A 16334-nucleotide genomic window follows, 5' to 3' on the forward strand; every position below is an offset into this window, starting at 1 on the left:
TGCAAGGATGTGGAGGTGATTGTGTGTGGAAGGAAATGGAATCAGATAAAGGCTCATGGAGATTTCTAGAAATTGTTATGTTCTATTTCTTAAACTGAATTGTGGTACATAACCATTTAATTCACTATGCTTTTTAAAAATACTGTTATATTTTACAATGTGCATAGTTATGAAATATTTCATAATAAAAATACATAAAAATTTGGGAACTAAATAAATATATTCCTTTAAAAAAAAACACCTCTGGAAGATGCATAGGAACACACTGGTGAGGTTTTCAAGAAATGACATAAAGTATTCAAACTATGTAAGGTGGGATGTTTATAGTATAGATAAATTAAAGTATGAATGCTTCCAACATGCTCATGCTATTGGCTAGATAATATTTCAACAACATAGAATGTGAAGAACTACATTTTTGTAATTCATAAAACTAAAGATACATGAGAGAAAAAATATTATCAACAGTCAATAATTTCTTTAATAAAAATTGTTGTGGTAACACAATGAAGTATTGCCATCAATGGAATTAGGACTTTGACTTCAGTCAAAATAGGAATTTGAAGAGAGGTCTCATCTGTGAACTGCTGCTGTGCTTCCTAAAAGTGTTGGGGAGTCTTCTTCCCTTTTTGGATTATCTCTTCTATAAATACTGTCTCTGAACAACAGGATTTAGATGAGTAAAAGAGGACATCTAAAGAGTGTCAAGTGAAGACTGAGTGGCACTAACACTGACTTTGTCACTGAATTTTACCCAATCTAGGAAAAAGGAAGAGTAATCAGGAAAAAAAAAATTGCCTATAGTACCTCTGTAATCCAAGCTAAAATATTTTTTTCATATTTGTTCTAAGGGTAGGATGTTCTAGAATTGCTGTATCCTTATTTGGTGAAACTAGTGTCTCTCATTCTTAATATTAAGAAACATGCTCACTGCTGTACTTACCAGACCCTTTGAATTCTTGCAATAAGCATTTTCACTCCCAAATAAACAACACTTAATTTAAAACAAGCTGAAATTTGTTGTAAGAATTTTTTTCTTTGAACTTTTCCCTTTGAGGAACAGCAAATTATATTAAATGAATGAAAAATAATTATCTCAGATTTTTCATTAAAAGCATACTGATTTTCCAGGTTGTTTCATTTGAAGATGCCTGGAGGTTTAGACATTGAGCTAGAGTAAAATTCTGAGGTGTCTTTTTGAATAATACTAAGACTTATTTGTGAGGGAAAGTACTAGTAACTCGATTCCTTTTTTTGTAACTGCTAATTGATTTTTGATACCTAGAGCTCATTTCTCATGGAAACAATATGAATGATGGTTGATCTAGCTGCTTATTGGAACCTAACAAATAGATTCCCCCAGGTACAGTTAGTGTCCTTTTGAGGTCATCCTTTCCTTTCCCAGTTCCTTTTCCTCTCTAAAAACATTTCAGCTATGTTTAGAGAGTAATATAGGATTGATGGACAATGCATCTATATCTACCCACCACTTTTATTTTAGATACCAGTAGGTAGTCCTGTTAATGTTCATGCATGTCCTGCAGTGAGAGAAGTTGGTGGATCCTGGAAAATATCTCTTTTTATGTGCAGCATAGGAATGTAATTCTTAGATAAGAATGCTTCTAAATCACTTCCAGGAATCTGAGGGACTACTGAATATCTATAATCTTCAACAGTAACACATGATCATACCACCTTTAGCAGTAAAAGTGGCAGCAAATTATCACCTCTATCATCTACATGAGAACTCTGTAGTTCTATTGACAAGAATTTTCAGGGAGACAAATTTTAGCTCCAAACCATTTTTTATCTTTCTACCTACAATGAAATTAATTGTGGCTCATGCCATAATTTTATCTTTAAACCTTTATCTATTTACTTCTTTTATATATATATATATATATATATATATATATATATATATATATATATATATATGTATGTGTATATACATATATATGTATATATACATATATATCTTGCATGGTTAATTGCAATTAGAGAAAATATCTAAAATTATTGACTTACTAAGCAATTATTTACTAAAAGTTTATTTATGTCATGTACTTTTCCAGATATTTGAGATACATAATAAATAAACAAATTCTCTATCACTATAAATCTTGTGTTTTGGTGAAGAAAACATTAAATTAAAAAATAAATAAAAATTAAGCAAATTATACATTTTATAAGAAGGGGATAGATACATGCTTTAGAAAAAGAAGGGAGTCAGAGGATTAGGAGGAGGGGTGTCAAATATAGCAACTACAGTGAGACAGGGAAGCACTTGAGCAAATGTTAAATGTATATACTTTTCACCAATATTATTGTTATTATAGACTTAAAATTTATTTCGGAGCAATTCTTAATTTTTTTGAAATTATTAGGAACTTCCTATTTACTACATACCAAATTTCATATGGATCAGTGTGTATACTATTGTCCTTGGAAGGAAATATAGCTTTAAAATATGAAGTAAGATTACTGGTCATCTTGGGTTTCTTTAATTGGATTTGTTCAAGGATTTGGATTAAAGAAATATTCTTAATTTTGTACTAAACAAATAGGGATTCAATGAATAATTATAGTTTTCATTAGAAATCAAACTCATCTTTTTTGGAAGGAACATGGCAAAATGGTGCAAATTATTTAAAAAAATAAATCTAAGCTTTACATATTGTCTCATTGTTGAAATATACGTTAAATCACTCACCCCCAACAGGAAGTAATATTTAGATCTTCTTTGGCCTATAGGTCAAGTTCAAAGTGAAACTACAGAGGTTTTATTTTGCTAACCTACTACTCCAAGATGACAGAAGACCAAACATATAAATGTAAATGTCCCTTATATTTTATAGTTAGATAAATTGCAGTTTCTTCCATATAATCTCATAGTGTTCAATTACCTAGTAAACCTGGCAGAGAACAGGTGCAGTTCATTATCATCACAACATGACCATATATGTTTATTTCTAAAAGAGAGTTATAATTGCTAAGAAATCAAGACATATCTTAAAGTACTATATATAAAATAGTCCTTTTGTGCAAGTTCTTAAAACCAGTTTTCTAAGAGCAAAAAAAAAAGTCCTTTAATTTTCCTTTTATATAAAGCTTAATTTTTAAATACTGGGTACTAGAAAAACTGTAGGATCAGCATTTAGTTTTGGTTTCCACTCCTTAACTTGGATATCAAATCTTCATTACCTAAAATGCACCCAAATTATCTTACCATTCTCCATGGAAAAGTTAGTCTCCATTAGAACAATGGAGGCATCTCCAACACCTTTCTCTTTCTCATCCCCAGTGCCTGATTAATCAAAAAGCTCAGGAGCTCATATCCCCTTGCCATGAACAGTGTTAGCAGAGTGAGATTCCCAAAGGCAGATGTTGTATGCTGCCCACCATCTCTCAGGCTCTCTATTTCCCATCAAATGAACTGTAAAACTTCTTTGCATTGCATGAAGAGCGATCCTTAATCTAGGCAATCTAATTAACCACTGGACTCAACACAGCAGCTAATCACCTCTAGTACCCCTGTAGAAGAGGTGTCTGGAAAGCCAACTGTTACAGAGTTGGGTCTTTGAATGAGGTATACCCTCTGATTAGAATGCCAATTCCTTTCCTCATGTTTTGCATTCACTTAATCATTCATTGGTAAATATCTATTGAGTACCTTCTCTGTGTCAGGCAATAGAATATGCTAGGGTCTACCACAGTGCAAAGGAGCCATGTGCCTGTTCTCATGAGGTTTTCATTCCTCCGCTTGCACACACTATCATCTTCTCAGACCCCGGGTCTTCACAGTGTGCTCAGATTGAACTGATTCTCCTGCTTCTGACAAGCTTGGCCTCTGTGCAAGCCTCTGTTTTGGTATTTATGTCAGACTTGTTTTGGAAGCCCATATTTGCCACTAGATCCTTAGCTGCTTACAATAGAGTGGGCCTTTTCATCAGCAAACCATCCTACAATTCTCTGGACAGAATTGAGTATGAAATCACATTTAAAGGACTTTGACTCAAAGTTTAAGTGTACTGCCAGAAAACTAGCTTTCTAAAGGTGACCACAAGAAAGTTACAGAGTGCATAAATATTCTTTCTGGTCAGGCTTGCCAATTTTCAGGATAGTTTTTGAAGTGCACTTCCAATGCGTTATTTTGAGACATACCTGGATGACTATTGATTTTTTAATTATTTAAAAGAATTACTTCTATCCCTAATTATAACAATGTTTTAATAAGTATATTTGCAATTTGCCACTTTAAAAATCCTTAATCTACATGTAACTAATGGCTTAAAACTAATCTGTGTGTGTATTTTCTCTTTATATAGAAATTGCTCTTTCCTTGAAGATTTCTGTAAACTAGGAGAGTGTTTGTTTGTTTTTGTTTTTGTTTTTTCCCTATTGAGCTGCATGATAATGCATGATAACCTGAGGATGAAACATATACCCCACTCTTCTATTGCTAATGCCATGGTTACCATAGGACTATTTCTATGCAGGATTATTTTACAGTGGTCTCAAGATATATTGCTCCCAGTGCAACCTAGTATCCTACTTTCATATTGATTTATTCTGGGAAAGAAATTCTATGGGATAGTTTACAAAGATTGCCTTCCTTCCTTTAATATCTAGAATGAGTATGACTCTTTCACCTTTATTTGACAGAAAAAACTCATGAGTTCTGTGTTGAATTTTTTAGTGGCAATGGAGACACTAAAACTATGTGATCATTTATAATTATATGAACAGAAGTGCTCAAAGTTCATAACCTGGAACAATGAGAATGCTCCTTATGAAAATCAGGTTATTGGGTCAACAATATTTTCATAAGAAAATGAAACAAATTCTGAGACTAGAATTTTATTTCTTAACTACATTGCTAACTGCCATCATTTTGATTCTAGTAGAAAGAGAAAATAATGATGCTAATTTTCAGAGCCTAAAGTGTATGATGATTTCAGTCTATCCTTGAAGCCTTACCAAACCATCAGACCACACTTAGATTTAGTCAGGCAAAGTATTTTTGGGGCAAAGAAGCAAGTACCATGTTTTAAAATACATATTTTATACAACAACAGCTCTAATGTAATTTCATATATAATTATTTAGAAAGAACCAAAATTCATATACCTTTTCCATATCCATCTTGCTTGAAACTTTCTCTGCATCATTACTGTATCTGAAAAATAAATTGGCCCTGTTTATAATCTTATTAAAATATAATTTGGAAAATCCTAATCAAAATGTCAATGTTCTTTACTTTGGTTTTGTTTTCTCTTTCTTCTTATTTGTTTCTTGTCCAATAACAGTTTCTGCAAAACATTAAGTAAAAGGAAAACAATTTAAATGAGGGTTTATCATTGGGTTTTCAAGTGCGTGTGTGCGCGTGTGTGCATGAGAAAATGGAATTATTACTAGAAATTACAAATGAAAAAATTCACTTTATATTGATATAGCATTCATCTTAAAAAAGTATTTTAGAAACACAAACATTCCCTACATTTTTCATTGCATAAAAGCAGTTCATCAGAGCCAGAAATAGCCACAGTCATATTTGCTGTTGTATACAAATAGAATGTAGGAATTAAAGACTGCCAATATTGAGCAGTAAAGTAATTTTAGGAAAGGAAAAAAATTAACCTGGAAGTCTCCTGAGAGAGACATAACAATGTTTCATTGGATTGACTGGAGAGTAGAAAAGGCATTCTTCCTCTTTTTGCCAGAAAATAGTAATTCAACAAATAGTTTAAGGTAAAATATTTGCATAATGTAATTTCTTTGTAGAGATATTAGGGACTATAGAAGGAGGAAGATTAAATTCACACTGTGCATATATGGATAGTTAATTCAAAATATAACCCATGATTCTTGAATGTATGCCTGTTGCCCAAATGACTAGACCCCACTGAAGCCATATCAACATGATACCATCAACTTCCAGGACACGGTTGGCAGATTCATTGTAATAAGTCATCTGAGTGGCCTCGGCCTCTGCTTCAGCCCTGATGATCTGCTGTGCCACAGCTTCCACAATGGGCATCACCATGGCAGTAGTAGAGGTGTTGCTAAGCCACATGGATAGGAGGGCAGTGCTGCTCATGAATCCCAGGGTCAGCCTGCAAGGAGAGAGTGTCACATGGATCTCAGCTCTGTCTCCAGAGGCTCTTAGTTAACTGTAAAACAGAGTAGTTGCTTGTGAGTTAGGAGTTAAATTTTTCAAAACATGGAAAGTTAAGGTTCCTCCCAGAGGGTGAATGCTGAGTACAGTCATACATAGGTAGAAATCAAAGTAACACATGTAAGAGTGGAGTTTTCAAGGGATCTATCTCCTAGGGAACTATAAAAATTCTTTCTCTGAAAAACAGAAAAAAAATCACTAAACTTACACCAAATTGCAAGTTGGTATGTGCCTAACAGCTTGTAATTTTACACTAATACATGAATACTCTTTTCAGATGACATCTTCAGATACAAGTAAGATGGAATTGCAATCAACTTTTGAATTTAGGGCCCCTTACTTTTTATCTTTTGGGCATATATCTTTTTATTAGTATGTGTGCCAAGGGGATACAAGAACAAGGAGAGAGATATTTATACAACGTCTCTTTCCTTGTTACTCTTCTGGTTCAATAATATATGATAGAGAAAATAGTTAAGTCACTTGCTAAAATGAGGTTGCAGAATTTTCTGTAGATTCTGTTACTCAGCTTTCCTGAATTGGCATTCCTTCCTGTTGTCAGGAACAGACTTTATTATATTCTCTTTTAGAGTAGTTGATTTTTAAATATAACATACCTAAGACTTTAGGATTTTAAACCATCACACTTGGGAAAAAACATGATCTCCTTTGAGTAGGAAGCCTTAAAAATTCATTCAGAACCCGTTTATAATGTTCTCTGACTTTCTTTTAAAATAGATTTACAAGAACAATTAGGTGCTATGCCTCCGACTCAGGTATAATGAATGTTTTCTGTGTTTCTATGTATTTTACTTTATCAAAGAAAAAGTGAAAAAAACTTTTAGAAATATACTTAAATAAGAAATGATTAAAAAACAATAGAAGTACTTTTAATTCATGTATCTATTAGATGTGCAATCTTCCTATTAAAAAAAAAAAAAAGGTTGATGTGAGGAATAGCTTCTGGTGAAAACACCTTAAATTGAAAAGCCACTTAGTGACATAATGGACAGGACTTTTGTCCTATTGTGCAGTACATTTTACCCAGCTCTAGGGCAATGACCAGAAAAGATGCACTTCTATAGTACCTAAGAGGTATGGACCACCATTTCATATATATGTATATGTTATACAATTTTAAGTAACTTTTTCCAAATTGTTTGATATGAGTCATATATATATATATACACACACACACATATACATTACATATACATATACATATGTATATCCATTGTATTTAGCAAAACAATTTGTTTCATAAATAATAAACACACATGCAGCTATGCCCTTGAAGGAATTATACAACTGAAGTCAATAAAACTTTCTTATTTTCCAAAGAAAGATGAAAAGGAAAAATATCACCTAAGGCTTTCAAGCAAAATATCACTATGCAAATGATTATGACACTGGAAATTTTCTTTAATTTATGTTCATGTGCTTAACAGGAGATGGAATAAAATCAAAATAGCTAATTCATTTAATTAAAAAAAACCAGTCATTTCAGTGAGGCTAAAATCAGTCAAAGGAGTGATTTTGCATTCTATAGATGGATGTTCTTAATTGATTGTTTCACTTTACAATAGTTGATTTTAAAAGAAAAAATGTTCACCTTGGAATTTTTCAGCACACATTTGTATTTTGTCAGTAATGTCTTTGTCTTTGGTTTATAACATCCTCCCTGTTGATAAAAGATGCTCTTGAACAAGTTCTGAATGTGTAATCACAAATAAACAAGATAGGAATAAAATCTCCTCTGAAGTCTATCAATCTTGCCTGTTGAAGTTCAAGGCTTCTCTCATCTTTGACTCCAATGGTGCATTAAGGTGAGAGAGTCGTGTGCATTTATCCCAAGCTCACTGTAATTAGACCTGCAGTGACAGGAGAGTTGTTGTTTTCTTCCCCTCCTACAACTCAAGCACACTTTATATCACTTTTATATTTGCAGAGGAAAAAAACCCATAAGTGAGACTGGACGTGCATTACTTATTTGGTCATCTGCATGAAATGGTCTGTTCAGAATGTTGAACTGGAAGGAGTAAACATGGTACTTACCGTGCTGGGTTCACACCCACCATCATCACCATCCTCAGAGCAATCCTCTTGTGCAAATTCCATTTTTCTATTGACGTTGCTAAACAGATGACTCCAATTAGCAGCAGGTGAAAGTCTTTGAAATAAGCAGATGCCACCTAAAATTACAATTAAATTCATGATTATTAATATTGGTGGGGGGAAAAATAACATTGCACAAGAAAGCCATTGTTGGGCTGCTCCTTTGACCTTCAAATAATAGTTTTCTATTTTGTTGAGACATGTCCATGTGTTTGAATACAAATGTAAATATCTTCTACATTCTTACCCATTAATAATTCTGTCAAGAAAAATATACAGAAAAAAAGCATATGCAAGTGCTTCTGTTTATTTCTCCATCTACAATCTGGAGTTACTTTTTTATGTTTATAGTATAGTGACAATGACTAAGACTTGGGAAAGTCCTGAATCAAGCTCCCACCTACATATCCGTGAATCACCACCAAACTGCAAATATCTTCTTATGTTTGCTTGGTACTGGGGATGCTTTACCACATCCCTAGTCAGGTTTTATTTATTTATTTATTTTTGGGAGATAGTTCCTCACTAAGTTGCTGAGACTGGCCTCTAATTTGGGATCCTCTTGCCTCAGCCTCCCTAGGTGCTGGGATTACAGTCATGTATCCCCATGCCCAGTTCCAAATGTCCTCACCATCACCCACTAAGTCATAACTACAGAGTCCTTCCTTCATATTATGAACGATTTGAACTTCAAAATTATTCATTACAAAACAAACACCCTGAAATGAAGGCCAATATTTTAAGATACTCTCAGGTAACATCATTCAGAGTTTAGCAATATCTGCAGACTCTTTGAGAAACCATTTGTGGCAATGCCCCCAAACACGTTAGGTATATGATTTTTTTTTTCAAGAATTGTGTTTTAAAAAAATATAGAATTTTAACAAACCACAGTTTTCTTTTCTGTAGACCTTTCAATGAATGGGCTATTGTATGACACATAGTTTTTTGAACTTATTTAATTATAATAAATTTATTTTAAAACTTTTAGTTGAAGAAATTCAAGGGGCTGGTGTTCAAAAGAACTGATTTCAAGAGATGCTTGGCAGCACTGAAGCACAAAGCTATGCTGAAAGAAGAGGATTGCTAGAGAAAAGAACCCTTAAAAATTTAATGATGTCTAGTAGAGGAAATGAGAGAGTTCTAATGATAGAAACCACAAAGGAAAATCAATTCTGATGTTAACTTTGCTATTTTTAATTGTATCTGTATAGCTGACTTGGTTTCAACCAAGAGCAAAAATTGCTGATTACTCTTTAGAATTTAAAATAGACAAGTGGACATATTCTTTATATTTTATGGAATGTCAATTTTGATGTTTTTCAAACTATATATATATACTTTGAAAATATATGTATATATATACACACATATACATACATATACATTTACATTTTATAGTAACTGGGTAATAGAAAACACATAATTATATTTAACTTTCATATTATTTATTTATTACCTTAACATTAAAAATGTATTTGCCAGGCAACAAAAAATGTAAAAGCATAGGATACAGAAATAAATGCTAGAAAACAGGGATGGAACTGGAGGAAATTAAGTGAAATAAGTTAGGCACAGCTCAGTGCCTGTAATCCCAGTGAGTAGGGAGGCTGAGGCAGGTGGATCTTGAATTCAAAGCCAGGCTCAGCAACTTGGTGAGGCCCTGTCTCAGAATAAAGATAAAAAAAGGTTGGAGATGAAGCTCAGTGTTTAAGCACTTCTGGGCTCAATCCCTGGTACAAAAATAAAATAAAAAATAAAAATTGTCAGGCACAGAAAGACAAAATTCACAAGTGCTCACTCAAGTGGAAATTAAGAATATTGATTTCATAGATGTAGAGAAGAACAGTGGTCACTAGAGTTAGGAAGGCAGTGGAGAGGCAAGTTAATTAACAGGTACTAAGTACAATTAGAGATGGAGAAATATGTTCTATAAGTTTTAACGCTCTATAGCACCACAGGCTACCTATAGTTCACAAGGATTTATTCCATATTTTATGAATAACTAGAAGAAAGGAATTAGAAGTTTCCAAACACAAAGAAATGATAACTATTTAAGCAGATAAAAATGTGAATTATCCTGATTTGGTCATTACACATACATGTGTTGAAATATCAGGCAATTCTATAAATACATACAATATTATGTCTATTAAAAACAAGGAAATTTTCCTAAAGGGCTTTTCTCAACTTGCACTTCTTCAAGCTCAAATATGCCTTTTTAAATATAATTCATTTTCTTTCCAAGCCCTGTTTCTTTTCTCCTTAACATATTGCATTATGGAAATCTTATTTGCTGACTTGCCCACTACCTGTCTTCCCTATTTTACTATATGTTCCTTGGGAAACAAAACTCTGTTTTGCTAACCATCACATATTGGTCACCTAGCACAGTTCTAGCACAGAATAGGAATTCAGTAAATAATGCTAACAAATTAGGGAGAGAGGGCAGGAGAGAGACGAGGACTAATCTATGGTCTCAGAGAGCCTAGATCCTGATTGTCCATGTCTGTCCCAGGCTTCTATCCTCCCAGCCCTCTCTACCCTTTTCTTTCCATAAGTATTTCCATTTATTAATTTACTCTGGTTTCTAGACTTGCTGACCCTATTCTATTCCTTGCTAACCTGGTTCATTCTGTCCCTTTGAGCTTTTCTTCTTGGTCTACTTTGAATTAGCTTTCATCTGCCCTTCTCATAAATGCTGCTATTCTACAAGATTCTTTATAGTCTTCTAGTTTTATGCATTTTATTACCAAGCCTTAGATTCAATTCTGTCTCTGACTAAAATAATGTCTTGCACATGTACAGTAGGCATTCAATTAATATCTGTTAAATGGATTTGAGGATACCACAATCTTTATATCCTGGCAGGTAAGTCTTCTGAGTTCCAAAATGATAAGTCCATCTAGATACTTCCAGTTGAATTTCCCCAAAATATCTAAATACTGAACATATTCAAAGTGATACTTTTTATTCCCCCCCCCCCATCGTTCAGACATGTTCTTTCTCTCCTGCCCCTTTTGTAGTGATAACACTTCCATTTGCTCAGTTGCCTAAATCAGAAACTTCAGGATCACTCGTGATTCCCTTTTTACGTCCAATATGTATGTATTCATCACCAGGTTCAATTATTTCTAGGTCCTTCATATCTTTAAAAATTTGTTCAACTTTCTCTAAAAACATATTACTTCATTATTAATATCCTCATCATTTCTCACCTTGCTGTTACATGATCTGTCCTTTTCTAATCCACCCCAGACCACTGTCACCATCACTTTTCTAAAGGAAAAATCTAAACACATGATTGACCTTCCTATACTTTTTAGTAAATTCCTTGGCTTCTAAAACCAAATCCAGTATTTTTAACATGTCCTACAAAAACCACCCAAATGTGGTCCCACTTGCTCCTTCCAGCTTGTTCTCTATTTCACCTGATTTAGTTTATATAGTTCCCCAAACCGCAATGGCTTAATATTAGCTTCTAATTTAACCTGAATGAGCCTTCCCCCTGTCTTGGCTACGCCTAATCTTCCTTTATGGATGAAATCAGATGTCAGTTCTTCCAAGACTCAGCTTCTTTGAGACTCTACATTTGTCTGGATAGTATTCCCTTGGTCATAACACATTTTAATCTATATGGTGATGATTTATTAATTTAACCATTCCTTCATTGGACTACATTAGTCTGAAGGAAGAATGTATGTTTTCTTGATTATTGTATTTATGGACATAGCACATGTCTGGCACATGCTGTCATTAAATAGATGCTTAATTAATACACTTCACAACTTAAGACATATGTTATTAGACAGGAAAAGCAAGTTAATAAACAGAGCAAGGAAATATCATAGGTGCATGAGAGATATCTCTCCAGGGCATGGTTGAGCGTCAGAATAAGTGGAGTAAATAAACACTTTTTCCTAGGGAACTGAAAAGTCTTTTACCAAGGCCTGATACTCAAGATTACTTTTGAAAGACGAAGAGATATTCCTCTGCCTTTATCTCTTTTGAAATTTGTTCATGTAAATAAGCCCCACTGACTGGTATGGTCTGAATATTGGTTAGTATCCCCCACTACCAATTCACATGTTGTAACCCAATGTGAACCTAACCTTGGCTCCACTCTTATAAAAGAGGGTTGTGGGTGCTCCTTGCACCATTCACCACAAGATGATGCAGCAATAAGGCAATGCCTTTGAAGCAGAAAGTGAATTCTTACCGCACACCAAATCTACTGGGACCTTGATCTTGGACTTCCCAGCTTCAACAAATTTTTGTTGTTTAAAATACCTAGTTTAATGTAGTTCGTTTTACCAGTCTGAATGGACCAATGACACTGACTTTATTTTAGCAATAGTCAGAATTTAATGAAAGAATAAATGAAGAATCACTTTTTTATTTTTAATTTTTTTAGTTGTAGTTGGACACAATACCTTTATTTTATTTATTTTTATGAGGTGCTGAAGATCGAACTCAGCACCTCACATGTGCTAGGCAAGTGCTCCACTTGTTGAGCCTCAACCTTGTTGAAACACAAGCCAGCCCCTGAAGAATCACTTTTAAAAATACAAAGGAACACTGAGAAGCAAACCACTACCGTAGTCCCTCCTTCTCTATAGTTTCACTTACTGTAATTTCAGAAAGTATTGTCAACTGTAATATTAAATGGAAAATTTCAGATATAAATAATTCATAATTTTAAAATTGCACACTATTCTGAGTTGTTTGATGAAATCTCATACTGTCTAACTCTATTTTGCCCAGAATTTAAACCATTAATTTATCCAGTGTATCCATGCCTTATACATTACCTGAATGTTAGTCACTAGGTAGCTTTCTCAGTTACTAGATCAACTGTTATGATGTTACTGTGATTCTGTTCCAGTAATCCTTCTGTTACTTAATTATTGCCCCAAAGCATGAGTGTACTGCATGCTCCAGGGCATAAAACATGGAAGAACAGTTTAACTTTGGAACTATGTGGCAACAATATAGAGCACATAAGGAAAAAACATATATATATATATATATATATATATATATATATATATATATATGTTTTATATATATATAGCATATATATATGCTATATATATAAGGACATAAGGAAAAAATATATATATGTTATATATATATATATATATATATATATATATATTTATATTTATATATATAATATAAAATTACATATTGGTTTCACTACTATCTGCAATTTCAGGCATTTATTGCAAATCTTGGCTATATTCCCAGCAGATAAGGGGTAACTACTGCATCAGTAAGTGATTAAACATAGGACTAACTACTTAAGGGCCATGTGATATTCCTCTGGTGTTTTGGTCATATTGTTTTGCTGCTGTAACTAAAAGACCTGATAAGCACAATTGTAGAAAAGGAAAAGTTCATTTGAGGGCTCACAGTTTCAGAGATTTTAGTCCATAGAAGACCTGCTCCACTCCTTAGGGCTAGTTGTGAGGCAGAACATCATGGCGGAAGAGTGTGGCAGAGGGAAGCCCCTCATATAATGATCAGAAAGCAGAGAGAGCAGTCTCCACTTGCCAGATACAAATATATATTCTAAAGCCCAATTCCCACTTCCTCCAGCCACACCCTACCACTTCCATTACCACTCAGTTAATCCCTATCAGGGGATTAATTCACTGATTGTGTTAAGACTCGCACAACCCAATCATTTCTCCTCTAATCTTGCATTGCCTCACAACTTGAGCTTTTGGGAGACACCTCCCATCTAAACCATAACATCTGGTAATCTATTTAGCCTATATGAGAATGATCAGACATTATAAAATGTCCAGAATTTAATGAAAGAATAAATGCAGAATCACTTTTTTATTTTTATTTTTAGTTTTAGTTGGACACAATACCTTTGTTTTATTTATTTATTTTTATGAGGTGCTGAGGATTGAACCCAGTGCATCATGTGTGCTAGGTGAGTGCTCCACCATTGAGCCACAAGGCAGACCCCACAGATAGTAAATATTTTAGATTTTATGGTTTCTATTGCAATTAATCCATTTTGTCATATAACAGAAAAGAGCCAAAGACAATAAATAAGTGGTCTTGAATGTGTTTAATAAACTATTTTTTCTTAAATTAAAATTAGGCATCAGGCTTGATTTGGTCCTCAGGCCTATATTTTTCCAATCCCTTGATAGACCATGCAAACAAATATAACCTATAAACCAAATGAAATCAGTAGTTAAGCCTAAGGAAGAATATTCTCTTTTCCATTGTATTAACCATTCTTTTTAGTTTTCAACAGAGTCAGAATATTTGAGGAAGAACATAAACTACAGACAGATGTGTGTGTTTGTATTTTCCAAGAGTTAATAAGAAGAAGATGCTGTTGATTCATAAATGACACTGATAAATAAAACTATTTTGGGGGCAAAATTGACATGTCAAGTAAAATACATGATATTTGAAATCTATTTGCAAGATTGACATAGTTATATTTCTATCCCCAAATGGTATTTTATAAAACAAACATGGACTTTTGCAATCATAGCACCTGGGTTCTCTTAGTCACATAATTTATCAGTTGAGCAACCTTTGTACAAATCAATAAGTTGTAAACATTAAATAGCATCTTATATCAAGTTAGTGAATTAAAAGAAATGATATTTTCTTAAAAGTGTTTTGTTATAATGCATGTGATTATAAAGTCTATTTTAAGTATTTACTTATGTTGTTTTTCTAAATCCAGTGATCAGATTTCTATTTTTCATATAAACTGACTTATCAGCACATTTATTTTTTTTTTGTTTTTGTTTTTTCATTTAGTTGCTTTATTTCTTTATTTTTTATTTTTTATTGTTGGTTGTTCAAAACATTACATATTTCTTATCAGCACATTTAACAAGCAGGATAATTACTTCCTCCTTAAGAATGTACTTCACTTGGATTCCAGGGCCTCACACTTCCTGGTTTTTTTCTCCTACCTCAATAACCTCTCTTCTCATTTCCTTGGCTAGTACTTTCTCTTCTCACTACTTATTAAAGTTGTATTCACCCAGAACTGTTTTTTCTCCTCTTCAGTTTTCTACCTTCACTCTATAAAAGGCCTTAAGTCTTAGGGCTTTAAATGCCATCTATATACTGATGATTGTCAGATCTAATATGTACAGATTAGTTCTCCCTCATGAACTCTGTACTATAGATGAGATATATCCACAAGTTTACTCAATAGCTTCACTTAGACATCCAACAAATATTTCAAATTTATGTGTATAGCACTTTTCCAGGAGTCAGTTCTTCTATAATAAGTCTGCTGCACTCTTTCCCATTTCAATTAAAGGTAACTTTATTTTTCCAGGTGGCAGGTCAAAAACACTAGGAGGCATTCTTGAATCTCTTCTTTCAATCTTATGCCATGTCCAATCAATCAGGAAAGTCTATTGGTTTTGCCTTCAAAATTTATCAGTAATAGAGACAATATCTCTATTACTACCCTTAGTCTGAATTACCATGGTCTCTTACATAGATCACAATAACCTACTATTGGTTTCCTTCCTTCTACCTTGTTTCTTAATACAGAAGCTTAAGGTATTTTTTTAAATCAAAGTCAGGAGAGATTTAACCCAGTGAATTAGAGGAAGGCTGCATTTCCAGTTGTTCCAGGGCTCGGGATTCAAGAAGCAGGAGCATTGCTTCTTAGTGAAGTACTGGCAATCTACTGGGACACTACAAGTTCACAGGGCAGAGATTCTGCTGCTGAATCAAACTCAGTCAAGTGATAGTGCCCTTTGTTCCACACAAAAACTAACCATGCTCAAACTTCAATGATACTTGAATGCAAAGAATAAAACAGACAAAATTCCCCACATAATGACCAAGCCCCAGGTAGAAACAGCTATTTAGGGGTAGGTCGTCAGGACCCACTTATGGAATCTACTCCTACAGGAAAAAACAAAGAGAATTAACACCAAAAATGTTGACACCCCAAGTTGTGGTTTGGATATGACATATCCCCCTTAAAAGCTCATGTGTGAGACAATCAAGAAGATTTAGAGGTGAAATGATT

General features: G+C 33.6%; 1 protein-coding gene across 1 annotated transcript in view; it reads right to left on the reverse strand.

The window, feature by feature from the left end:
* The window catches only part of Slc13a1 (solute carrier family 13 member 1), a 92472-nt gene that overhangs the window by 48191 nt on the left and 27947 nt on the right, over window positions 1-16334 (reverse strand). Inside the window, exons 3-6 of the mRNA XM_048786047.1 lie at window positions 8234-8370; window positions 5929-6116; window positions 5261-5312; window positions 5131-5179 (exon numbers count right to left, since the gene is read on the reverse strand). Coding sequence (XP_048642004.1) covers window positions 5131-5179; window positions 5261-5312; window positions 5929-6116; window positions 8234-8370 — 426 coding nt within the window. The remainder of the gene's footprint in view (window positions 1-5130; window positions 5180-5260; window positions 5313-5928; window positions 6117-8233; window positions 8371-16334) is intronic.

Source organism: Marmota marmota, unplaced genomic scaffold, assembly GCF_001458135.2.
Source record: "Marmota marmota marmota unplaced genomic scaffold, marMar, whole genome shotgun sequence".
In the NCBI taxonomy this organism is placed as follows: Eukaryota; Metazoa; Chordata; class Mammalia; order Rodentia; family Sciuridae; genus Marmota; species Marmota marmota.